This window comes from Oncorhynchus kisutch, linkage group LG6, assembly GCF_002021735.2.
Source record: "Oncorhynchus kisutch isolate 150728-3 linkage group LG6, Okis_V2, whole genome shotgun sequence".
NCBI lineage: Eukaryota > Metazoa > Chordata > Actinopteri > Salmoniformes > Salmonidae > Oncorhynchus > Oncorhynchus kisutch.
Window position 1 is genome coordinate 383,913 of NC_034179.2, and position 14,880 is coordinate 398,792.

Consider the following 14,880-nt stretch of genomic DNA (forward strand, 5'->3'; position numbering starts at 1 on the left):
TCATTACTATCAGACTGTGAATGTCTCTTACAAATCATTACTATTAGACTGTGAATGTCTCTTACATATCATTACTATTAGACTGTGAATGTCTCTTACATATCATTACTATTAGACTGTGAATGTCTCTTACATATCATTACTATTAGACTGTGAATGTCTCTTACATATCATTACTATCAGACTGTGAATGTCTCTTAGAAATCATTACTATTAGACTGTGAATGTCTCTTACATATCATTACTATTAGACTGTGAATGTCTCTTACATATCATTACTATTAGACTGTGAATGTCTCTTACATATCATTACTATTCGACTGTGAATGTCTCTTACATATCATGACTATTAGACTGTGAATGTCTCTTACATATCATTACTATACGACTGTGAATGTCTCTTACATATCATTACTATTAGACTGTGAATGTCTCTTACATATCATTACTATTAGACTGTGAATGTCTCTTACATATCATTACTATACGACTGTGAAAGTCTCTTACATATCATTACTATTTCACTGTGAATGTCTCTTACATATCATTACTATTAGACTGTGAAAGTCTCTTCAATAGTGTCGTAAATAGAATGTGAATGTCTCTTCATTAGTGTCGTAAATAGAATGTGAAAGTCTCTTCAATAGTGTCGTTATTAGAATGTGAATGTCTCTTCCTTAGTGTCGTTATTAGAATGTGAATGTCTCTTCCTTAGTGTCGTTATAAACTGTACATATCTCCTTCATCTGTGTTTGTATTAGACTGTGAATGTCTCTTACATATCATTACTATTTGACTGTGAATGTCTCTTACATATCATTACTATCAGACTGTGAATGTCTCTTACAAATCATTACTATTAGACTGTGAATGTCTCTTACATATCATTACTATTAGACTGTGAATGTCTCTTACATATCATTACTATTAGACTGTGAATGTCTCTTACATATCATTACTATTAGACTGTGAATGTCTCTTACATACCATTACTATCAGACTGTGAATGTCTCTTAGAAATCATTACTATTAGACTGTGAATGTCTCTTACATATCATTACTATTAGACTGTGAATGTCTCTTACATATCATTACTATTAGACTGTGAATGTCTCTTACATATCATTACTATTCGACTGTGAATGTCTCTTACATATCATTACTATTAGACTGTGAATGTCTCTTACATATCATTACTATACGACTGTGAATGTCTCTTACATATCATTACTATTAGACTGTGAATGTCTCTTACATATCATTACTATTAGACTGTGAATGTCTCTTACATATCATTACTATAAGACTGTGAAAGTCTCTTACATATCATTACTATTTCACTGTGAATGTCTCTTACATATCATTACTATTAGACTGTGAAAGTCTCTTCAATAGTGTCGTAAATAGAATGTGAATGTCTCTTCATTAGTGTCGTAAATAGAATGTGAAAGTCTCTTCAATAGTGTCGTTATTAGAATGTGAATGTCTCTTCCTTAGTGTCGTTATTAGAATGTGAATGTCTCTTCCTTAGTGTCGTTATTAGACTGTGAATGTCTCTTCCTTAGTGTCGTTATTAGACTGTGAATGTCTCTTCACTAGCGTAACTATAAGACTATGAATGTCTCTTCACTAGCGTAACTATAAGACTGTGAATGTCTCTTCCTTAGTGTCGTAAATAGAATGTGAAAGTCTCTTCAATAGTGTCGTTATTAGAATGTGAATGTCTCTTCCTTAGTGTCGTTATTAGAATGTGAATGTCTCTTCATTAGTGTCGTTATAAACTGTACATATCTCCTTCATCTGTGTTTCTATTAGACTGTGAATGTCTCTTCACTAGCGTAACTATTAGACTGTGAATGTCTCTTCACTAGCGTAACTATAAGACTGTGAATGTCTCTTCCTTAGTGTCGTTATAAACTGTACATATCTCCTTCATCTGTGTTTCTATTAGACTGTGAATGTCTCTTCACTAGCGTAACTATAAGACTGTGAATGTCTCTTCACTAGCGTAACTATAAGACTGTGAATGTCTCTTCCGTAGTGTCGTTATAAACTGTACATATCTCCTTCATCTGTGTTTCTATTAGACTGTGAATGTCTCTTTATTATAATTACTATTTGACTGTGAATGTCTCTTCACTAGCGTAACTATAAGACTGTGAATGTCTCTTCCTTAGTGTCGTTATAAACTGTACATATCTCCTTCATTTGTGTTTCTATTAGACTGTGAATGCCTCTTCGTTAGTTTTACTATTAGACTGTGAATGTCTCTTCGTTAGTTTTACTATTAGACTGTGAATGTCTCTTCGTTAGATTTACTATTAGACTGTGAATATCTCTTCGTTTAGATTTACTATTAGACTGTGAATGTCTCTTCGTTTGTTTTACTATTAGCCTGCGAATGTCTCTTCGTTAGTTTTACTATTAGACTGTGGATGTATCTACATTAGTGTTATTAGACTGTGAATGGCTCATTCATTAGTGTTACTATTAGCCAGTGAATGTCTCTTCGTTAGTTTTACTATTAGACTGTGGATGTATCTTCATTAGTGTTATTAGACTGTGAATGTCTCATTAATTAGTGTTACTATTTGTCTTTGAATGGCTCATTCATTAGTGTTACTATTAGTCTGTGAATGTCTCCTTCGTTGTTTTTGTTATTAGACTGTGAAGTCTCTTCATTAGTGTTGTTATTGGACTGTGAATGTCTCTTCACTAGTGTTGTTATTAGACTGTGAATGTCTCTTCATTAGTGTTGTTATTAGACTGTGAATGTCTCTTCACTAGTGTTGTTATTGGACTGTGAATGTATATTATTATAATTACTTTTAGACTGTGAATGTCTCTTCACTAGTGTTACTATTAGACTGTGAATGTCTATTATTATAATTACTATTAGACTGTGAATATCTCTTCGTTTAGATTTACTATTAGACTGTGAATGTCTCTTCGTTTGTTTTACTATTAGCCTGCGAATGTCTCTTCGTTAGTTTTACTATTAGACTGTGGATGTATCTTCATTAGTGTTATTAGACTGTGAATGGCTCATTCATTAGTGTTACTATTTGACTTTGAATGGCTCATTCATTAGTGTTACTATTAGTCTGTGAATGTCTCCTTCGTTGTTTTTGTTATTAGACTGTGAATGTCTCTTACATATCATTACTATTAGACTGTGAATGTCTCTTACATATCATTACTATTAGACTGTGAATGTCTCTTACATATCATTACTATTAGACGGTGAATGTCTCTTACATATCATTACTATCAGACTGTGAAGTGTCTCTTACAAATCATTACTATTAGACTGTGAATGTCTCTTACATATCATTGCTATTAGACTGTGAATGTCTCTTACATATAATTACTATTAGACTGTGAATGTCTCTTACATATCATTACTATTTGACTGTGAATGTCTCTTACATATCATTACTATCAGACTGTGAATGTCTCTTACAAATCATTACTATTAGACTGTGAATGTCTCTTACATATCATTACTATTAGACTGTGAATGTCTCTTACATATCATTACTATTAGACTGTGAATGTCTCTTACATATCATTACTATTAGACTGTGAATGTCTCTTACATACCATTACTATCAGACTGTGAATGTCTCTTAGAAATCATTACTATTAGACTGTGAATGTCTCTTACATATCATTACTATTAGACTGTGAATGTCTCTTACATATCATTACTATTAGACTGTGAATGTCTCTTACATATCATTACTATTCGACTGTGAATGTCTCTTACATATCATTACTATTAGACTGTGAATGTCTCTTACATATCATTACTATACGACTGTGAATGTCTCTTACATATCATTACTATTAGACTGTGAATGTCTCTTACATATCATTACTATTAGACTGTGAATGTCTCTTACATATCATTACTATAAGACTGTGAAAGTCTCTTACATATCATTACTATTTCACTGTGAATGTCTCTTACATATCATTACTATTAGACTGTGAAAGTCTCTTCAATAGTGTCGTAAATAGAATGTGAATGTCTCTTCATTAGTGTCGTAAATAGAATGTGAAAGTCTCTTCAATAGTGTCGTTATTAGAATGTGAATGTCTCTTCCTTAGTGTCGTTATTAGAATGTGAATGTCTCTTCCTTAGTGTCGTTATTAGACTGTGAATGTCTCTTCCTTAGTGTCGTTATTAGACTGTGAATGTCTCTTCACTAGCGTAACTATAAGACTATGAATGTCTCTTCACTAGCGTAACTATAAGACTGTGAATGTCTCTTCCTTAGTGTCGTAAATAGAATGTGAAAGTCTCTTCAATAGTGTCGTTATTAGAATGTGAATGTCTCTTCCTTAGTGTCGTTATTAGAATGTGAATGTCTCTTCATTAGTGTCGTTATAAACTGTACATATCTCCTTCATCTGTGTTTCTATTAGACTGTGAATGTCTCTTCACTAGCGTAACTATTAGACTGTGAATGTCTCTTCACTAGCGTAACTATAAGACTGTGAATGTCTCTTCCTTAGTGTCGTTATAAACTGTACATATCTCCTTCATCTGTGTTTCTATTAGACTGTGAATGTCTCTTCACTAGCGTAACTATAAGACTGTGAATGTCTCTTCACTAGCGTAACTATAAGACTGTGAATGTCTCTTCCGTAGTGTCGTTATAAACTGTACATATCTCCTTCATCTGTGTTTCTATTAGACTGTGAATGTCTCTTTATTATAATTACTATTTGACTGTGAATGTCTCTTCACTAGCGTAACTATAAGACTGTGAATGTCTCTTCCTTAGTGTCGTTATAAACTGTACATATCTCCTTCATTTGTGTTTCTATTAGACTGTGAATGCCTCTTCGTTAGTTTTACTATTAGACTGTGAATGTCTCTTCGTTAGTTTTACTATTAGACTGTGAATGTCTCTTCGTTAGATTTACTATTAGACTGTGAATATCTCTTCGTTTAGATTTACTATTAGACTGTGAATGTCTCTTCGTTTGTTTTACTATTAGCCTGCGAATGTCTCTTCGTTAGTTTTACTATTAGACTGTGGATGTATCTACATTAGTGTTATTAGACTGTGAATGGCTCATTCATTAGTGTTACTATTAGCCAGTGAATGTCTCTTCGTTAGTTTTACTATTAGACTGTGGATGTATCTTCATTAGTGTTATTAGACTGTGAATGTCTCATTAATTAGTGTTACTATTTGTCTTTGAATGGCTCATTCATTAGTGTTACTATTAGTCTGTGAATGTCTCCTTCGTTGTTTTTGTTATTAGACTGTGAAGTCTCTTCATTAGTGTTGTTATTGGACTGTGAATGTCTCTTCACTAGTGTTGTTATTAGACTGTGAATGTCTCTTCATTAGTGTTGTTATTAGACTGTGAATGTCTCTTCACTAGTGTTGTTATTGGACTGTGAATGTATATTATTATAATTACTTTTAGACTGTGAATGTCTCTTCACTAGTGTTACTATTAGACTGTGAATGTCTATTATTATAATTACTTTTAGACTGTGAATGTCTCTTCACTAGTGTTACTATTAGACTGTGAATGTCTCTTCATTAGTTTTACTATTAGACTGTGAATATCTCTTCGTTTAGATTTACTATTAGACTGTGAATGTCTCTTCGTTTGTTTTACTGTTAGACTGTGAATGCCTCTTCGTTAGTTTTACTATTAGACTGTGAATGTATCTTCATTAGTGTTATAAGACTGTGAATGTCTCATTCATTACTGTTACTATTAGACTGTGAATGGCTAATTCATTAGTGTTACAATTAGTCTGTGAATGTCTCCTTCATTGTTTTTGTTATTTGACTGTGAATGTCTCTTCATTAGTGTTGTTATTGGACTGTGCATGTCTATTATTATAATTACTTTTAGACTGTGAATGTCCTTCACTAGTGTTACTATTAGACTGTGAATGTCTCTTCGTTAGTTTTACTATTAGACTGTGAATGTCTCTTCGTTAGTTTTACAATTAGACTGTGAATGTCTCTTCGTTAGTTTTACAATTAGTCTGTGAATGTCTCTTCATTATTGTCGTTATTAGAATGTGAATGTCTCTTCATTAGTGTCGTTATTAGAATGTGAATGTCTCTTCATTAGTGTCGTTATTAGAATGTGAATGTCTCTTCATTGGTGTCGTTATTAGAATTTTGAATGTCTCTTCATTAGTGTCGTTATTAGAATGTGAATGTCTCTTCAATACTGTCGTTATTAGAATGTGAATGTCTCTTCATTAGTGTCATTATTAGACTGTGAATGTATCCTAAATTAGTGTTACTATTAGACTGTGAATGTCTCTTCATTAGTGTTACTAGACTGTGAATGTCTCTTCATTAGTGTTGTTAGACTGTGAATGTCTCTTCATTAGTGTTGTTAGACTGTGAATGTCTCTTCATTAGTGTTACCATTAGACTGAGAATGACTACTCCCTTTTACAATGCGAATGTTTCCCTGGTTGTGGACCAACTCCCTTGGCTTTGTTAATGTGTAGTCGACAGGTTCCAGATTAGAAAGGCTAAATGGCAGAAAGTGACAATTAGAGAACCGATATAATGTGACCATTAAACAATACCGGACTGCTCCTATTATCAGCGATCAGAGCACTGTGGATGTTTCAATTCTTCAGGGAGATGCTGATATTAAAATGTTTATGCATAACACATCAGCCAGGCTACAACGCCATTTAAATAATAATTAAAGTGCCTTACTTTTACATGTTTGTAGGACTGGTCCTCCAGTTGCAGCGGGGTGTGTGTGGGGCTGGGGAGAGAGAGTGTGAGGCTGGCAGGGGGAGCAGAATGAGAGGCAGACAGGCTTGTACTGCTCTGGTCCTGGCTGTGATCTGCAGGGCTGCAGGGGAAGTTGACAGCCTCTTTCTCTCTTCTCTCCCATAGTCCTGATCCTTCACTTTGCCCTCGGAGGTGCAGGCCGCTGTGTGCCTGTGGTGGGGTTGGTCTTTTGAAATGTTCCTCTTCCTCATCCTGCTTGGTCTCTACATCCACCTCTCCTTCCTCCTCACTCTCTTCTTGCTCTTCCTCCCCCTCTCCTCCGCTCTCAGAGGCGTAGCTGCAGCTGGTCCCGGGGGACAGGTGGAGCTCTGGCCCAAACTCCTCCAGGTTGTCATGGAGCTTGGCGATGCTTTCTGCATATTTGACGACGGGTCGGAAGGCTGAGTGGTAGTAGGCTTTCCTAGCCTGGAGAGACGGGGTGTCCAACACCTTCAGCCAGCCCTCTGAGGTCACAGGGTGCAAGTCAGAGGTCAGGGTGGAGGAGTCAAGGTCAAACAGGCCTGACCTGGGTGTGGCTCCCATGCCTGGCCCCGCCCCTGGGTGTGGGGGCTCTGATAGGTCGAGGAAGGCCTGCCTGAGGGAGGGGCTCTCGGCCAATGAGGACAGAGTGTTGACGGAGCGCTGTGGCTGCAGGTAGGTGGGCACTGGGAGGCCCCCAGCAGTCCTAGGGGGCCAGAACATGCAGAATGGAGGATAGAAGGTGTCTTTACGACCGGGCCACAGCAGACCTGATAGACCAGTGTTCTTCTGTCCTCCAGCCACCTCACTGTCATCTTTCTTCTGATGACAGAGGCTGAAGGCTGGGAAGGAGTAAGGGTTGGGGAACAGGGAGGTAGGGGGGAACTTCTGCAGCATGCCGAACCCTTTACTGGGCACAGGGATCACCGGGTAGCTGCGAGTGTTCTTACGGGGAGACAGGCTGCTTCCATCCAGGTCCTCCTCCTCCTCGAAGCGGCTCCTCTTCTGGACCAGGTCAGGGGTCATCATGTGGGGCAGACCAGAGTTCACAACCTTCCCCGAGGGTAGACACCGCTTCCTGCTGCCACCATTAAACATGGCCTTCACGTCCTCCCAGGCAAACGCCAGGTCATCAGGAGGGGTTTTATCTGACAGCTTCAGGTGGCGTCTCCAGGAGTTGAAGTTAGCAGCGTCCGGCTGGATGTACTTGGCTTCAGGAATACGGTGAGAGTGGAAGATGAACTTGTTAGGAGAGAAGTACATGCTGCAGTAGGAACACTTGATGCACTTGGCTCTGCTGCTGTTGTAGCGCGCTGGGATGAAGTTACCACGACTACCCCAGGCACACTCGTGTGACACATCAAAGGCGAAGTTGTCAGGCAGTTTGGGGGGGTTATTCTCCCCCAGGAAGGACTTACACAGCCGCTCCGCCTCTCGCTTGGTGATCATGCCACAGCGGCGGGAGGAGATGGGCATGGCGCCAGCTCGCCTCAGGATCTCCAGCTGGACAGGGGTGCACTGAACACAGGTGATACCCAGCGCCACGCGGCGGTTGTGGATCTCGTTATAGCTGTAGTTCTTCAGCAAAGTGTTGGAGATCTGGGCCAGACACAGCCGCTCCTGATGGTCGATCACCAAGGAGACGATGGGTACACCATACAGAACCACTTGACCCACCTGGTTGGGCTTCAGGGAGGAGTGGGGGGGTCTGGGGGGGGTCAGGGGCTCCTGCTGGAATGAGCTGGGGGGGGTCAGGGGCTTCTGCTGGAATGAGCTGGGGGGGGTCGTCATGGTAGCGCTGGTGTAGGTTGTGTTGCTGTGGATTCCGATTGGAGGATACTGTGCTGAACATATGAGTCAGGAGTTCAAACTGAACATCAGTCAGACACTCTTTTAGTTGTAATAATAATGACAATAACAACAATCATCACTTTGTATTATTATCAAAAAATATTTGCCAAATGGTGAAGAACATGATTGTGATTAAATAGCAACACCACATTTGATTTCGTATGTTGCTTATTTGTATTATTTATTATAAACATTCAATTAAATTTGTACTGTGAATGTTTGTTTTTTTAAATCGCATTTTGCAGAACAAGTTTAACTCCACCTGAGCCCTCTGCATCTTCCACTTTAATGCGCATCGAAGACAAGAAGTAGCTGTTTACAACAAATGAATATCTGGGACAACGATACAGACATAGGCTTTACTGTAAAAAAAAGGGATCAATAGTTGCTTTACTTTGGGTGTCATTTGTTGATAGCCTACATATATACGTTGATAAAAAAAAAGTATAGAATTGCAATAGAACATGACAAAATAAAAAATAAAAAACATCCTAATTTAACTTCAATTTCTCCGACGTTCAAACAAAGGTTTGTATTTGACATTTTCTGCCAAAACACGGCAGTATAGCACTAATTGATTTACACGTTAATCTGAGAGGCAGTATAGAACTTTAATTTATTTACACGTTAATCTGAGAGGCAGTATAGCACTAATTGATTTACACGTTAATCTGAGAGGCAGTATAGAACTAATTGATTTACACGTTAATCTGAGAGGCAGTATAGAATTTTAATTGATTTACACGTTAATCTGAGAGGCAGTATAGAACTAATTGATTTACACGTTAATCTGAGAGGCAGTACAGAATTGTAATTGATTTACACGTTAATCTGAGAGGCAGTATAGAATTTTAATTGATTTACACGTTCATCTGAGAGGCAGTATAGAATTTTAATTGATTTACACTTTAATCTGAGAGGCAGTATTGAACTTTAATTGATTTACACGTCAATCTGAGAGGCAGTATAGAATTTTGATTGTAAATGTATTATTATATATTATTAACCGAATATACCTTATTTTATATGTGGCTTATCACAGTGTGAACTTTGCTTAATAATAATGGATATTCGTCAGGCGTTACATTAGGCTATATACAAACAAATACAGGTTGAGCTGCAGATCAAACCGACACGTGAAGCCATCCCGACCAGGGCCAAGAAACACAGGACAACGAAATATCCTCCCAAACAATGGAGGATGTTTATTGTGAGATTCTAAATTAAAAGGTCAAATTAAAATAAAAGGTACCACATTATGTCTCTTCTAGATTTTACTGCAGCTTTAGACTAGAATGCATTTAACATATATCCATGATTATAGCCTACTAATAATAGCCCATTGATGCCGATAGACACAACACGAATATTACTAATCATAGCCTACTAATAATAGCCCATTGATGCCGATAGACACAACACGAATATTACTAATCATAGCCTACTAATAATAGGCCTACTGAAAATAATAATAATAATAATAATTTAAAAAAATAAAGGCTAGTGTAGGCTAATAATTCAGTAGTCTACTCTTCCTATTTACACCAATTAGTTGTTCACAAAACAGGATATCTTACCTCCTCTCCTCTGATGAGAGAAATCAAAATGTTATGAAAATAAAAACATCCCTGATCTCCCGCCCAAAACAACCGATAAATTAAAACCCACGTGCCTTATAAAATGTCTCCTATAAACAGCAGTACATTAAGTCAGAATATAGAAGAAGAGAATGTATGATGTTCTATAAAATAACATTCGGTGAAGAGTAACTCGTTCCGGCGTATTCCCTTTAGAAGACAAGGAGCGTGTCTGGAAGCCGCGCTGTTGGACCGGACTGTACAGCTCGAGCCAATGACGTTTCACTAACTGACACAACACCTGCAGAGACTAACTCACCAGCTGGACCAGGGCTAACAACGGGCTGTGCATATCCAATCTGAATGAGGAGGATCACTCACAAATCCACAAACAACACATATATTGCAGATTTACCAACAATGACAGGAACAGTAAGTAGGTCGATGTCACCAACTTAAATGCTGCAGTGGCCTATTTTAAACGGTGTCTGTCCCAAATCACAGAACTCGTAGGCCTATGTAAATCAAATGATAGGTCTAACCTAAAATGCTTTACTTAGGCCTATAGGCTATCAATTCAAACTAATATAATCAATACTCGCCTTCAGGTAATTCTTGATTGCACTTAATTTGTCATAAGCACATTTTCCTTATAACCCGTTTCTCTACCAAGACATCGAGAAAGGCATATAGCAGGCAATAGGCCTACCAAATAAATGTACCGGTCTGTAAGGCACCAACATGTCACATATGGGCCCACATCACAATATAAAATAGGCTAAAGAAAGTCCTGTGAAGGAGCGGGAAATTAACATTAACCAGTGTTGCATTTTACATTTCCGTTTTAGTCATTTAGCAGACGCTGTTGTCCAGAGCGAAGTGAGTGCATACAGTTGTCATACTACTTCGTACTGGTCCCTCGTGGGAATCGAACCCACAACCCTGGCGCTGCAAGCCATGTAGTGGTGTAGCTAACTAGAACTACACACTACTTATTTTTAGCAAAAATAAAAGAGCATATGCGTGAAGTAGGCAATAATGTTATATCACCAATAATGTTTCATCATCACTGCCTAATTCTGACTGGAAACATGTTTTTTGTTGTTGTGTTTAGTAGGCTAAATTACACATTCTGTTAACATATGACCCCAAAGTGATCTGTAGCAATGTTTAAGTCTATGACATTTCAGATTTATATATGATAATTTTCACAAAGTAGTTATAGTAAAACTAAAATATACTTTTATTGGTCAAATACACATATTTAGCAGATGTTATTGCGGGTGTAACAACATGCTTGTGTTCCTAGATCCAACAGTGCAGTAATATCTAACAATTCACAAAAATACACAATCTAAAAGTACAAGAATGGAATTAAGAAATATATAATTTTAGGATGAGCAATGTTGAAATATGGAGTATAAATACAGCATACATACTGTGTGTGTGTGTGTGTGTGTGTGTGTGTGTGTGTGTGTGTGTGTGTGTGTGTGTAAACATTATGGACAGTATGTGGATATAATATTGAGTATATCTGTAGAAAACGAAGGATAGAATAGCATATATACAGCTATAGTTGAATAAGGTGGACTAGAATACAGTATATAGTGTACATATGAAATGAGTAAAACAGTATGTGAGCATTATTAAAGTATGCATATGTACATAGGGCAGCAGCCTCCGAGGTGCAGGGTAGAGTATCCTGGTGAACTACTTTATCAAAATAACATTAGTTCAGTGAAATATATTTTTCGTAAGAGTACAGTGTAGCTTAATTTATTCCAGCATGAAGTAATTGGTAGCTTTGTAAACTACATTTTTAGAACTTACATGGCCTACATGGAAGAAATTCAAACATTTGTGATTTTCTATGCAGGATACAATGAATAACAAGACTAGTTACCTGGAACAAGACAATAGGCCTAAATATGATTTAATTATTCACTATAGGCCATTTATTGTGTGGCCATATGAGCCTTCTGTCAGCTTATTGGGTATAGTGAAAATGCAATGTAAATCATGCAGATTGTTAAAATCACGAAATCACTTAAGCCTAATTGGTTACATGTTTACAGACGCCAATATTTAGCACGTTTCTAACCGTTATCATCACCTAGAGATCCTTTCAGGGCTTTCATAGATTGGCCTTTAATTAAAGACCAAGTAGACAATATTCAGATAAACACATCATCATGTTTCTGAGGAGGAGAGGGGAGATGAGGAGATGAAGAAGAGGAGGAGGAGGAGATGATGGGGAGATGAAGAGGAGGGGGAGCAGGAGATGTAGAGGAGGAGATGATGAGGAGATGAGGAGGAGGAGATGATGAGGAGGAGAAGCTGATGAGGAGATGAAGAGGAGGGGGAGGAGGAGATGAGGAGGAGATGTAGAGAAGGAGATGATGAGGAGATGAGGAGGAGGAGATGATGAGGAGATGAAGAGGAGGAGGAGATGGGGAGATGAAGAGGAGGAGGATGAGATGATGAGGAGGAGATGTAGAGGAGGAGATGATGATGATGAGGAGGAGGAGATTGAGGAGGAGATGATGAGGAGATGAGGAGGAGGAGGAGATGATGAGGAGATGAAGAGGAGGAGGAGGAAGAGATGATGATGAGGAGATGTAGAGGAGGAGATGATGATGAGGAGGAGATGTAGAGGAGGAGATGATGAAGATGAGGAGGAGAGGAGATGAAGCAGAGGAGGAGGAGGAGAGTGAAAAGGTAATACAGAGATGACATTTCTTCATTATAATAGAAGGCTGCATATGAGACATACTCTATGCCTGCCATCACTAAGAATACATGGGATGGAGGAAAGAAATCTGAAACAGATGACGTGTTTGTAGCCGAAACACCTCATCAATTACCTAAACTGTTTATTGATGAAAAGAGTATTGATATGTAGTCACATTATGTCATCAACACTGAAAACAATCTGATTGGAATTCAATGAATTAAAGCCCACGGATGAATTATCACCCAATAGTCAGAGAGTTGACTGGATACATTTAGTCAATGAGATAGAATAGGATTACAACTGTTTAATATACAATAGATATTCCAATCCAATATCTGTCAATACTTAGAAGGGGAAAATGCAATTTCACTCAATAGGATGGACACATTTACATTTAGAATAGTCTACTTTGATTGCAAATAATATTGAAAATGGTATGAAATAAATTAATGCATGCAATTTAATTTAGTTTTTGTCCTAAACCTGACGGCAGTGACAGCACCCCAAGCCCCATCTGTTTCTCTTTAGACCAATTTAGATGTCATTGCTCGAGCTTTTGTCTCGAATCCGGAGCACGCGGCCAGGCAGCAGCATCAAGCGGCAGGAGTTGCACCACTGTCCAACACACACACTACAATGGTAAATAAATGTTCACTGCATTTGATTATTAAAACTAACATATTACTTTAACAAAGTATAGGCTAAATTAAGTCAATATAATAAAATCATATTTATTATTTATCTTACACTTCGATAGCTTAGGTTGCCTTTCCTTTCCTTTCAATGAACGATTCCGGACATTCATTTGGGCAAGCTACCAAAGAACCCGGACATTCATTTGGGCAAGCTACTAAAGAACCTGGACCTTATTTTGGGCAAGCTACCAAAGAACCCGGACATTCATTTGGGCAAGCTACCAAAGAACCCGGACATTCATTTGGGCAAGCTACCAAAGAACCCGGACATTCATTTGGGAAAGCTACCAAAGAACCCGGACATTCCTTTGGACAAGCTACCAAAGCTTTTGGTAGTGGTGGGCTGGTGATATGTGCCAACAAATATCAGCGAAAGGAAGGAACTATAACTATAACTATACTATAACTATACTATAGAAATATGCTCTATATATACAATAATAATATTTGATACTTGACCATTTTAACTGCGAAATCCATTGATTGTCCATTTAGATAATACATGACGCGCATCATGTTAGTGACGGTCACCCTACTGTGAAATGAATCATGCGTTTAAAACCGAATAGCTGTTTGACCTCTCTGGGTCAATAAGAAACAACGTTATAAATTAAGAGCTACAAGAGTAAGTGATCCGTAGACGTTAAACATCAAATCAGTCAACAAATGAATGGAGCCCCGGGTGGGTCATTATCATCTGATCTCTGTATATTATCAACATCTGATGCCGGTAGATTAGGTCTCGTGTCGTTTGGCGGCAGAACGGCGCGTGGGAACAGTTAATAAACAACATTTGCTTTTGTTTCAAAAATATTATTGTAAATCTTATTTGTTTGCAATTTTTTGTTTGTTGCTATTTTGATTATATATCAGAAGTAGACCTAACCTATCGCCTAGATTATGGGGCTGCATATTGCTGATGCTCGCCGCGATGATATGTATTGTAATCCTTATTTAATGCTGCGGGTCTACCACAATTTTAATTATATTTAATTTTAATTTAACCTTTTATTTTAACAGGTAAGACATATTGAGACCTGGGTCTCTTTTGCAAATGCGCCCTACATAATACAACATAAATGTACACATTATACCTAAAAGATAAATATATTGGCTAACTTTCAAAAAGTCAAAGCAGGCTGCATAATTAAATTGATTGTTGAAAAATCCCAAAAGGTGTCAATCCACTTCTAGACGTTGGTATTGTGCTTATGCAGACCAAATGATTTTTGCTGTAATAAAGGTGTCATGGTTTTATAATT

General features: G+C 37.7%; 1 protein-coding gene across 1 annotated transcript in view; it reads right to left on the reverse strand.

Moving 5' to 3' along the window:
• LOC109882324 (SKI family transcriptional corepressor 2) overlaps positions 1-12,561 on the reverse strand; it is a gene marked incomplete at its 5' end in the record, with an annotated part of 108,258 nt that extends 95,697 nt beyond the window's left edge. The window contains 3 exons of the mRNA XM_031825890.1: positions 6,723-6,774; positions 7,045-8,512; positions 12,525-12,561. Of these exons, the coding sequence (XP_031681750.1) occupies positions 6,723-6,774; positions 7,045-8,512; positions 12,525-12,561 (1,557 nt within the window). The remainder of the gene's footprint in view (positions 1-6,722; positions 6,775-7,044; positions 8,513-12,524) is intronic.
• Between the last annotated feature and the right edge of the window lie 2,319 nt (positions 12,562-14,880).